General features: G+C 40.7%; 1 protein-coding gene across 3 annotated transcripts in view; it reads right to left on the reverse strand.

The window, feature by feature from the left end:
* Window positions 1–4,674: 4,674 nt before the first annotated feature.
* The window catches only part of ACBD6 (acyl-CoA binding domain containing 6), a 218,849-nt gene continuing 210,474 nt past the window's right edge, over window positions 4,675–13,049 (reverse strand). For 2 of the 3 annotated variants that reach the window (XM_035010562.1, XM_035010560.1), the window contains one exon: window positions 4,675–4,976. In XM_035010562.1, the coding sequence (XP_034866453.1) occupies window positions 4,822–4,976 (155 nt within the window). In that variant the 3' untranslated portion in view covers window positions 4,675–4,821. The remainder of the gene's footprint in view (window positions 4,977–13,049) is intronic. The other variant, XR_004680266.1, reaches the window with a different exon arrangement.

Here is a 13,049-nt window from a genome sequence, read left to right on the forward strand (position 1 = left end):
ATTTAATCCAAAATACCTTAGGAATTGGGATTTGAGATTCACTCACAAATATTTAAACTCAATATGTTTATTACTAAATTGTGGCTGGTGGATAACATACCTATTCTGTGATAAACATTTATTTATGAAGGGGATTTTTGGGAGACTTGAAGTTTGATGAAACCTTTCATCTTTCAACTGTTAAATGTTAAACATTTGAAAGTCTTCATGTTCAACTGAAGCATGTATTAGCCTGGGCACTAACCCCTTCTGCAACCCACGCTCAGCTCTGCTATAATCATGCACCTTGCTCATTAATCCTCAGGGATGCCGTACTGTACAAAGAATAATAACCCATAGCCAAGCAGTTAAACCTGGCAGGAAGCTAAGAAATACCTATCTAATAGAAAGGTTCACTTGATTATAGCAACCTTTTAGCTGGAAAATGATGAAACATTAAAAAAAAAGATATAATAGATACAGTTCCAGATATTATCCTTTGGTTGTTATCCTACCTGACGAGCCTAAGAGATAACAAGATGTGGCCAATTGGCTGACTTCTTACATCTTTGAGACATAGTTATAGTGGGTTTAAAAGATTTAGGTTTTCATAAGAAATTTATGAATTCCTGTGAGACTTTTCAAGATACCTCATGCAATATCTTGAGATAACATCATGTAATTCTAAGTATCCATGATAACGGGAAAAAGGAATGACAGTGGCCTAGAACAGTGTCTGTCATTCAGCAGCCTCTCAAAAAGTATCTGGATTGAATGGAGGAAGAGTTTTAAAACTTTACGTTGAGTCTTTTGTCAAATAGACAGGCTGAGATTCAGTAGCTTTGGTCCTAACTGTGACTCTATTACTCCTCTGTGACCCTGGGCAGTTCACGTAACCGGCTTGTATCTTCAGTTCGTCCTTGTTTAAGTGGCCTTAATAACCACGTGTGCTGGCTACTTGATAGGATCCCTACGGAGGGATGACAGAGTATATAATGCCCATGAAAGCCTCTGAAAAGTCAAAAAAACTAACTGCATATGAAAAGACATCACTAGTCACACACAATTGAACACGTGGGCTCATTTCTGTCCTGCAGCAGAATCAGAGGTCAAAGAGGTCAGAGTCCAGCTTTTTGGCCATAGTCTCTTCAAAATTTTCCCCATGTGGGGCGCCGAGGTGGCTCAGTCGTTTAGCGTCTGCCTTCTGCTCAGGTCATGATCCCAGGGTCCTGGGATCGAGTCCCGCATCGGGGCTCCCCGCTCTGCAGGAAGCCTGCTTCTCCCTCTCCCCCTCCCCCTGCTTGTGTTCCCTCTCTCGCTGTGTCTCTCTGTGTCAAATAAATAAATAAAATCTGAAAAAAAACCCTCCAAAAAACAAAACAAAAAAAAACCCAAAAGATTTCTCATTCTTGAAATACTGTAACAAGGAGTCAGGAAAAAGGGTTCTTAGTGGGATCCATAGACCCCTGGGGAGTCCATAGATGGGTTTCAGGAGATCTGTGAACTTTTCAAAATTCCATGCACAACACTGTATTCTAGGGAAGAGGTTCATAGTTTTTTCAAAGTGTTCGGGAACTCCCCAAGAGTTAAAAAACACCGATTGAGTAGACTCAAGCAAGCGTTCTGAAGATAACAACGATTCAGGTATTTTTCTTTGTCTCCTCTTTAATGATTATTTACATGATTCTCTTTTTATTCCTCATTTTTCACTAGTGTGTATCAAAGCTACTGTGAAGGCAATCAGGGCCCCTTAGATTAGTTGGTGGAGAGCAAAGCAAACGAGAGTCATGAATAAAAAATAGAGTCACTAGTGTTGCTCTGATCACAGTATCTTCGGGAAAGAGAAAAGAAAAAGCAACAAATTCCCTGTTGTGGTTTTTTTTAGGGACATAGGAAAATGGGGCTAGGTATGTTTTTATGTGTACACGTACATCTACAGAGGTGGACCTGAAGATAGGAAAAACTATCATCTCGAGAACTGAGAATGAAGTAAGAGTAGAAAGGCAACCTGTAAACAGTCTAGAAAATTCAAGTGCGAAAAGTAACTACTAACTCAGACAAATGTCTTTAGTTATCCACCGCTTTATGACCACTCCAACTGAATTAGTTTCCAGCTCGAGAACACAGTGGAGACTCAATTTTTAAAGTATTATGTATAATAAAAATAACAAATCAGAGAGTCTCAACTGAGGATGAAGTAAATTGAATTCCAATCTCAGTAAATGTTAGGAAAAAAAAAAGCAACAATTATTTTGAAATACTTGTGTCATGACCAGAAATGAACTTTCAGGAAAAGGAAAAAGGTTTTCTATGATATTTTAAAATACTAATGGGCTTGAACATTACTAATCTGTCCAGGAAAAAAAAAATATGCATAGCAGAACCAAAGTTATGCTAAATTAAATTATGTCCTGGTTTTATCCTGCTGAACTATATGAAGAGATGATTCGCCACGTATCTGGGGAAGTTAGCTGCTTTCTGCTCCAGTAAATTCGTGTTCTTTGCTTGGTGGGAACTACTGCAGCTTTTGCCAAAGGAACTCATGATCCGGCTGAATTGTGATGCACGACATAATAATTCAATAATTTAAGGGGAATGAAAACAAACCAAGATCCAGTTTTCTGACATTTCTGGATGAAATCTTTCCCTCAAGCCACAGGGAGATGATCCACAGATTGTCATGATAGTACGGTTTTCGAAAATTCAAGTTCCAGTGACAAAAGAATAGATATTTTGGAAAATGATTTTAGAATGCACTTGAAAATGTAAAGTTGATGACTGTTTTTAGTGACAGCTTTGAATGTAAATTTGAGACCCTTAAAATTAATATAAAACAAACTATATTCTTTGCTTAAAAACAATCTATATAGTTTTAGATGTGCCAAAACAGGTTTAAAAAACCTGTCTCAGAAATTTTGAGGTCAGGGAAGCCTGGGTCGCTGAGTTAGTTGAGTGCCTGACTCTTGACTTTGGCTCAGGTCACGATCTCAGGGTCATGGGATGGAGCCCGGAGTCAGGCTCCGCACTCAGCGGGGAGTCTGCTTGAGATTCTCTCTCTCTCTCTCTCTCTCCCTCTGCCCCTGCCCTCCTGCACGCTCTCTCTTTCTCAAATAAATAAATCAATCTTAAAAAAAAAAAATTTTAAGGTCAAACTACAAAAGAGAAATGAGAAAAGGAGCTCCTTGATAGCTTTCTGCTTAGATAACTACCCTGTAAATCTGAAATGAATTAAACACTTTTTGATTTGCTAATGTCCTAAAATGCACAAAGTACTATTAATGAAAGCTGCGTGCAACATCTTGGTTACTTTTACTGTAACTAATGAATAATGTTTGTTAAAACACAATGTGGAACATGAGAGAATTTAGTTTAATAGCAGGTTGCAATGTGGCTGGGATTATGGGAAAAGAATAGATAATGAACAGAAAGCTCTACCAGAATTACAGTAATATTTCAGTATGTACTAACATGCACATCACTTCTACAGATAATTAAGAAACCATGATTCATCATTCTTGGTGAATGGTTTTGGTTTACATCTCAGAAAATAAGAAATTAGCTTAGAAAAATCACAAAATAAGCAGCATTCACATGCCTCATTTCTGCTCTGAAGGGGCTTGTTCCAGAAGGACAGGTTAGGTGCAGCTAATGAAATTGTGTCCACTGTCAAGGGCTCCACGAAGCAAGTTTATTACTTTTCTTAATAGTGACATGTTGGAAAAATTGCCTTTTAAATAGTCATCTTTGCATCTCAAATCATTTCTTACTTCGTTTCTCTTCCTACGACAATGATCTACTTTCCTTATATAATGAGAAATGTCAAGGGATTCCCCAGATGGAGTTCTTGAGGCTTAAAGAGGAAACATAGGGAGCCAGTTTCAACAGCGGCATACTTGTCTATCCTTTAAAGAAACACTGTGGTGTACTTGTCTATGTTTTTAATGAAAAAAATAAAAGCTCTCCTGGTATCCAGAAATAACTACAATCACAACTAAGCACTGGGGCATTATGGGCTATTTCACATTTCAAACAGGCCTCACAGTTCAGGTCTGAGCCTGTTTCCAGAGACTACTGCCAAAGGCAACGACTGGGGACATCAGAGCCAATTAAAAGGGCCCTGGGGAAATCCCTCCCCATTCTGTGAAGGTGAGTTTAAGGAACCCCGACCTAACCAGTGAATTCTCTGGAATCTGTGCTTTGATCCTGAAGTGAGGTCGCTGAATCTTATTCTAAAATGCCCAACGTTTTGAGGTTTTCAGTAAATCTGGTTATTCCTCTGATTTCTAGACCCCTTTTATGACAAAATTCTACCCTTTTTCTTTTGCTTGCTTTTTCTTAACACCCCTCTTTCTTCTCTATCTTCGCAATCCGTCTGCCAAGAAGAAGAGACATTTTAGCTACCTATTCAGAGCAGCCGTGCAAAAGGCCACAGGATCACTTGATCTCTACCGTCCTGGGATTTCAGGCAACTTTGTCGGTCACGTTTTGCTTCTGTATGGGTTTTTTTGTTTGTTTTTTTTAAAGAGCAGCCAAGTTTAATATTGTGAAATACGATGTGTCTCCGCCGTGCCCCACCCTCTAGAACGGTGATACATTTCCGCGCACGCTCAGCAGAATTGGATTGTATTATGCACAGGACACATGTCCATCACCAGAACCGCACTTGCTGGCATGGATGCAAGGAGAATGAACAGCTGAGACTTCAGAATCCCAGTTCCTCAGAACCGCTTTTATTAGCCAACGTATACCAAAGACGGGTGGTAAAAGGAGTATTATTTTTGCAGTTTTCCTTCATCGCTGACGCTCTCTGATGCTACGGAGTGTGGGTTTCCAGCCTTTCGATTAAGCCGTGCCCGTCGTGTGCTGCTGTAACACGGAAGACACGGCCTTGCAGCCTGTCACCTCCTCCGGCAGGCAGCCGTCCTGGTCTCGGAGAGCGGGGTCGGCGCCAGACTGCAGCAGCAGCTCCACGATGTCCAGAAACTCACAGGCGGCAGCTGACGGGGAAATGGGCAGATATGAAAACCAGGTTACCGTGAGACAAAGGGAAACGACTGTCCTCCAGCAGGGAAGGCAAGGGCTGAGCAGGAAGGGATCCTGAGCAACGAGAAATGTTGCAGCAGCCGGTGGGTGATGGGGCCTCGTGAGGAGATCTGGGCCATGAGAGTGCAGTTGCAAGGGTGAGGAAAATCAAATTCACCTTTTTTGGTTGCCCAGAAGCAAACAAACAAACACATTTTTAAAACTGTGAGGTTTTTAGGGGCACCAGGGTGGCTCAGTCGGTTAAGCATCTGCCTTCGGCTCAGGTCATGACCCCAGGGTCCTGGGATCGAGTCCTGCATCGGGCTCCCTGCTCACGGGGGGGGGGGGGCTGCTTCTCCCTCTGCCTGCCGCTCTGCCTACTTGTGCTCTCTCTCTCTTTGTCAAATAAATAAATAAAATCTTTAAAAAAAAAAACCTGTGAGGTTTTTAGACTGTATCTTAAGAATGGGATGAGGGAGAGAACAAAAATAGTGTTTATGTGTTTTACTTTGATCAGAATAATGATAGGTTTGTAGGTTATGTCAAAAGGCTAAAAATATGTAAATGTGAAAGGAAAGATTTTGTTTTGTCTTTGAAGAGGGGGTTAAATGGGTAACTAACTAAACTTTAAAATTTGCAAATGAAAAAAAAAAAAAGCTGGCCTAGGAATCAGACCATCCCTCTACAGAACTTTTATATATTTAAAAAAATAACAAATGGCCCAAATCACACAAGACACAGGAAGGGGACAAGGACCTATAGATATGGAGACTCATTATGAAGATGGCCTGTTTCACCCCCAGGAAGGACACACAGACCAAAGGGCTAGAATGGAGAGCTATCCATGTTTTTGCACATATATGGAAACCTGATTTATGACAATGCTGGCGTCGTAGATCAGCAAGGAAACAAAGATCCATTAATTCAGATGCACTGAAACAACTGGGCTAAAGGCAAAAACAGGCATTTCATACAAGATGAAACAGAAATGGCAATGAACATATGAAAAGATGAACAACCACATTAGGTAGTCAGGGAAATGAAAATTAAAACTCGGAGATACCATTTCACACCCAGCAGAGAGGTGGAAATTAAGAGCAGACAGTACGAAGGTACGGAAGAGGGCTGGGGCGGGGGATGCTCCCCTCTGGACGGCCGAGTGCACACTCGTGCAGTCACTATGGACAACAGCTTGTGTCAAACCTAACACACGTGGGCCCTGCGCCCAGCCATCCCACGCCTACTTACACACTCCAGAGAAACTCGTGCGTGTGTTCTCTAGGAGACGTTTGCAACATGTGTGTAGCAGCGCTATTCCTATTCGTGATAGACCCCAAAAGTCAACAACCCAAATGCCCATTAAGAATAACATGTGAAAATAAAACTGTTTAGTTCTTCAATAAAATCCCATACAACACTGAAAATTAATGAACTATACTTTTACACACGAGTGTACCTCCAGAACATAACGTTGAAGGAAAGAGGCGAGTCAGAAGAATACATACAGTATGGTTCCACTTAAACAAAATTAAAAAAAAAAATAGACCAAACTAAACATCATTGTTCAGAGACACAAACATGTAGTAAAACGATAAGGGAAATCATTACTATAAAATTTGGGATAGTGTTAACTTGGGAGAGGGGATGGAGGGAAGGCCATGCGATTGGATAAGCACACCCAGGAGGTTTCAGAGATATTGGCAATGTTGCATTTCCTAAGCTAGGTGGTGGGTACATTTTTTTCAAGTTATATTTTATATTCTTCAAATACATTTTACATACTCTTTCATAGGTGATGTAACATAATAGCAACAACAAAAGGCCAAAAAAGAAAAAAAACAAAACAGGGAAAGATAGAAGGGTAAGGAGTTTGATTCAATGGCCATTTTATTGAGTACATGCTATCCAGTCCTACCAAGGATGCAATAAGATTCCTGCTCTGTGGAACTTACTAATAGCTGAGAGGCTAATATGCAAGTCTGACACTCTTAACACAAAAGAGTAACTATTGCAATGTGCACACATACACACACACATACAAGCAAAGAGGTGGGGGGGTGGTGGTGGAGAAGTCGAGGGATCAGGAAAAATGCAAGTAGGTGGTATGTAAGCTGAGCTCTGAAGGACAGAGTAAAATTCCAGGTAAGTGGAGACAGAAAGGCACTGCGGAGAGAAAACACCACTAATGGAGGGAGTACTGAGAGAACTGTCTGCTGGCTCTGGGAAGTGATACAGACGGTCAAAAGCAGACAGGGTGGACTTGAGTCAAACCATGCAGGGCTGTGAGAGCCATACTAAGCCATGCTGAGAAGTGTGGTTTTGAGTGCTCTAGTAAAGTTTGCATTTATAAGGAGGGAGTGGCATAATTTGGCCTCCATGTTAGGATGAAAATTCTAAAAGGAGTGACTTGGACAGCCCTAAAGATCTGTGGCAGGTAGACCATGTAGGAGACTATGACTATTTTAGGACGCTTGAAATTAGCCAGAGTCAGTATAAAGAATGGACTGAGTAAGAGCCACTGAAATTCATGTGGTTAGGACACAGCAAAGTACTGGATAAACTGTAAAAAAAACCTGTGAACACTAAATTTAATAATTAATGAAGCTGATATAACGTTATATTTACAGCTAAACATTATTTATATTTTGCAATTTTCTTTTTGTTTTTCGGAATAAAAATATTTTATTTCAGGTTTCAAATAGTTTTAGAGGTTTTTTTTTGTTTGTTTGGGTTTTTTTTGTTTGTTTGTTTTAAAGATTTTATTTATTTATTTGACAGAGAGAGAGACACAGCGAGAGAGGGAGCACAAGCAGGGGGAGTGGGAGAGGGAGAAGAAGGCTTCCTGCTGAGCAGGGAGCCTGATGTGGGGCTCGATCCCAGGACCCTGGGATCATGACCTGAGCCGAAGGCAGACGCTTAACGACTGAGCCACCCAGGCGCCCCAGTTTTAGAGGTTTTTGAAAAGCTCACAGGCCCACCACTTGTGATCACAATGTTCACTGAATAAAATGGCCCGAGTTTTTCTATACTTGATATGAAACCCAGACACCATAAAGAAAATTACTCATAAATCTGAATACATAGAAACCTAAAATTGAGGGGCGCCTGGGTGGCTCAGTCAGTTAAGCACTGCCTTCAGCTCAGGTCATGATCCCAGGATCCTGGGATCAAGCCCCGCATCGGGCTCCTGGCTCAGCGAGGAGCCTGCTTCTCCCTCTCCCTCTGCCTGCCTCTCTGCCTACTTATACTCTCTATCTCTGTCAAATAAATAAATAAAATCTTAAAAAAAAAAAGAAACCTAAAATTGATAAATTTGAACACATAAAAATTTAAAACAGGGGCGCCTGGGTGGCTCAGTTGGTTAAGCGACTGCCTTCGGCTCAGGTCATGATCCTGGAGTCCCGGGATCGAGTCCCACATCGGGCTCCCTGCTCGGCAGGGAGTCTGCTTCTCCCTCTGACCTTCCCCCCTCTCATGTGCTCTCTCTCATAAAAAAAAAAAAAAAAAAAATTTAAAACAGCTATACCACACACACACAAAATATGATATATAAAGGTAAATCATAAACTGGGAAACATATTCACATATATAACACATACAAGAGCGAATACCCTTAATATCTAAAAAGCATTAACAAATCAATCCAAAAGAACAATGGGCAGGGGCGCCTGGGCGGCTTAGTTGGTTAAGTGTCTGAGTCTTGATTTTGGGTCAGCTCATCATCTCAGGGTTGTGAGATCAAGCCCTATGTCAGGGTCTGCGCTGGGCGTGAAGCCACCTTAAGATTCTGTCTCTCCTCTCCTTCTGCCCCTCCCCCCAATCTCTTAAAAAAAAAAAAAGAATGGGCAAAAGTATTACAGGAACCAAAGATGATACCTATGTTTTCAGTCTGGGAGACTTGTGCTCTCTCTGTCTCTCTCTCTCTCAAATAAATAAAATCTTAAGAAAAAAAAGATTTTATTTATTTATTTGAGAGAAAGAGAGAGAGAATGAGCCAGGTGGGAGGGGCAGCGGGAGAGGGAGAAGCAGGCTCCCCACTAAGCAGGGAGCCCTATATGCAGGGGTCAATCCCAGGACCCCGAGATCATGACCTGAGCTGAAGGCAGATGCTTACTCAATTGAGTCAACCAGGTGCCCCTCAAATAAATAAATAAAATCTTAAAAAAACATACACAAATAACTCTTAAAGCTCAACAATAAGAAAACAAGTAGCTGGATTAAAAATTGGGCCAAAGACCTTAAATGACATCTCACCACAGAAGATATACATATGGCAATTAAGCTTATGAAAAGGTATTCCACATCATATGATCAGGGAAATGCAAATTAAAAGAACATTGAGATACCTTTATACACCTATTAGAATGGCCAAAATGTGGAACACTGGCAACACCAAATGCTGGTGAGGATGTGGAGCAACAGGAACTCACTCATTGCTGGTGGGAATGCAAAAGGATACAGCCATTTGGAAGACAGTGTGGTGGCTTCTTATGAAACTAAATATACCCTTACCATATGATCCGGCAAACATGCTCCTTAGTATCTACTCAAAGGAGCTAAAAACTTATGTCCGCTCAAAAATCTGCACATGAATGTTTATAGCAGCTTAAATCATAGTTGCCAAAATTTGGAAGCAACCAAGATGTCCTTTAGTAGGTGAATGGATAAATAAGCTATGGTACATCCAGACAATGTATTACTCAACACTAATGAGCTATCAAGCTAACAAAGGACATGGAGAAACCTTAAATATTACTGAGAGAAGCCAATCTGAAAAGGTTATCTACTGTATGATTCCAACAATATGAACATTCTGGAAAAGGCAAAACTATGGAAATAGTAAAAAGATCAGTGGTTGCCAGAGGCTGGAGGTGAGGGAGGGATAAACAGGCAGAGCACAGTAGACTAATTTAGGGCAGTGAAAATACTCTGGATGATATCATAATGACAGATACACATCATTTTACATTTATCCATAGAATACATGATGCCAAGAGTGAATCATAATGTAAACTTTGGGTGATTATGACATAGTATGATATGATAATAATTTTATGGTATGTAGTTTCATCAACTGTAACAAACATACCACTCTGATGAGGGATGTTGATAATGAAAGTGTGAAACAACAGAAAAAATATACATTGGTCTCTGTCCCCAGTTCCTGGCACAGAACTCCTAAAATCCCCGGCCTTTCCTAAGTGTAGGAGCACTAAAGGCATCTTTTGTTCTAACGCTTAGTCTTTGACCCTGGTTCCTGACAGAACTCCTCAATCACTTGGAATTTCCCGGGTGACAGGCGTTATCTTTTGTTCTAATGAGGTGACTCTTGGTGGGCTCCTGGATTGCTTCAGGGAGGGGGCTGGTCCCCAAAAAGACCCAACCATGATTAGAAGCTTATAACTTTCAGCCCCAACTCCCATCCTCCTCGAAGGGGAGAGAGGCTGGAGATTGAGTTAATGACGAATCATGCCTATGTAATGAAGCCTCCATAAAACCCCTCAAAGTAGGGTTTTAGAGAACTTCTGGGTTACTGAACACATGGAAGTACTTAAAAGGTGGTACTGATGATAGCATGGAAGCTCTGCTCCCCTCCCCCCATATCTTGTCCAATGCATCTCTTCTAGCTGGATGTTCCTCTGTATCACCATATCCTTTTAAATTAAACCAGTAAACCTAAGTGTTTCCTTGATTTCTGTGAGCCATTCTAGCAAATTATTGAACCCAGGAAGGGGTCATGGAAACCCCAAATTGTAGATGGTCAGTCAGAAGTGCCGGTGACAACCTGGGACTTGTGACTGGCATCTGAAGGCAGAGGTGTAGTCTTGTGGGACTGGGGGAAAGGTAGACAGCGTCTGAGTTGAATTAATTGGAAGAACACCCAGCTGGTGTTGCAGAGAATTGCTTGTTGTGAGGAAAAACTCACACACACGGTGACCAGAGGTGAAGTGAAGTGTGGCGGTAGCGTGAGAGTAAAGGAGAGACACACAGCGAGCATCTGTTCTTTAGAGGGAGGCTATCCATGGGGTGAGGGGTATAGGGAAAATCTCTGTACCTTTCCCTCAATTTTGCTGTGAACCTACTACTGCTCTAAAAGTCTTAACCCACCAACAAAGCACTTGTAAATGGGTCTATTTCTGGGTTATCTATCATGTTTCATGGATTTACACCCCTATCTTTATACTAATAGCACAGTGTCTTGATGTTTGTAACTTTATAATAAGTCCTGAAGTAAGGGTGTGTCCTCCATCTGCGTCCTTTCCTTTTCCATATAACTTTTAGAATAAACTTGTAAATTTTTTCCAAATGTCCCGTTGGAATTTTGATTGGGAGTGTGTACAGATCAATTTGGGGAGAATGGAGAGCTTAACAACATAACATTAAGTCTTTTGACCCATGAACAACAGTGTCTCTGTCCATTTACTCAAATTTCCCTTAACTTCTCTCAGCATTGTTTGGGAATTTTAAGCATATAAATTGTGCATTTATTTTGATTTATCCTTAGGATTTTAATTTTTCTTAGGCTATTATAAATGGTATTTTTAAAAATTTCAGTATCGGGGCGCCTGGATGGCTCAGATGGTTAAGTGTCTGCCTTCAGCTCAGGTCATGATCCCAGGGTCCTGGGATCGAGCCCCACATTGGGCTCCTGGCTAAGCGGGGAGCCTGCTTCTCCCTCTGCCTCTGCCTCTCCCCCTGCTCATGCTCTCTATCTCTGTGTCTCAAATGAATAAATAAAATCTTAAAAAATAAATAAATAAATAAATAAAAATTTCAGTATCTAATTGGTTCATTGCAAGTATAACAGAAAACAACTGGTATCTGTATACTGACCTTGTGGTTTTAACTTTCAATTTCCAATTGTTCCTTACCAATGTATAGGAGCTTTTTGATTTTTGTAAATTGATTTTTTATCCTACAAACTTGCTGAACTCAACTTATTAATTCTAACAGCTTTTTAAAAAATAGATTCTTTGGGGTCTTCTACATAGGTGTCATGTCATCTCTGAATAAAGGAAGTTTTATTTCTTCCTTCTAAATCCAACTGCCTTTTACTTCTTTCTTTTGCCTTAAAGCACTGGCTAGAACTTCTAGTATGATGTTGAATCAAAGGAGAGAGAGTGGACATCTCTGCCTTGTTCCCAGTCAGAAGAAAAGCATTCAACCTTTCACAATTAAGAATGATGTTAGCTATGGGGCACCTGGGTGGCTCAGTCAGTTAAGCGTCTGCTGTCAGCTCAGGTCATGATCCTGGAGTCCTGGGATCGAGCCCCACATCCAGCTCCCTGCTCCTCGGGGATCTCGCTTCTCCCTCTGCCTCTCGGTCTCTCATGAATAAATAAATAAAATCTTAAAAAAAATGATGTTAGCTATCAATTACTTCAGATTGAGGAAGTTCCTTTCTATTCCTATTTTGCTGCATTTTTATTTTTTTTAATCATGAAGGGAAGTTGAATTTTGTCAACTGTTTTTTCTACACAGATGGAGATGATCATGTGTTTTGTTTTGGTTTTCATCTGTTGATATGGTGAAATACAATGATTTTCAAGTGCTGAACCAACCTTGCATTCCTGGGATAAAGATATTTGAGTATTATTTGTTACTCTTTTTGTATATTGCTGGGTTGACTTTGCTAACATTTTATTAAAGAGGTTTGCATTGGGGCGCCTGGGTGGCTTAGCTGAGTGTCCAACTCTTGGTTTCAAGTCCAGGGTCATGAGATGGAGCCCGGTGTTGGGCTCCAAACTCAGGAGGGAATTTGCTTGAGATTCTCTCTCTCCCTCTGCCTCTCCCCACTACTCATGTTCTCTCTCTCTCAAATTAATTAATTAATTTCAAAAAAAGATGTTTACATCTATATGTATGGGAGATATTGTCCTGAAGTTTTCTTTTCCTCCAGAATCTTTTTCTGGTTTTGGTATTAGGGTAATGTCAGCCTCATAGAATGAGCTGGACAGCATCTTTTATTTTCTGAAAGAGTTGATATGTAGAATTAGTTTTATTTCTTTCTTAAACATTTAGTAGAATTCACCAGTAAAGCAATCAGG

This window comes from Mirounga leonina, unplaced genomic scaffold (genome assembly GCF_011800145.1).
Source record: "Mirounga leonina isolate KUSES-001 unplaced genomic scaffold, KU_Mleo_1.0 Mir_154, whole genome shotgun sequence".
NCBI classification, from domain to species: domain Eukaryota; kingdom Metazoa; phylum Chordata; class Mammalia; order Carnivora; family Phocidae; genus Mirounga; species Mirounga leonina.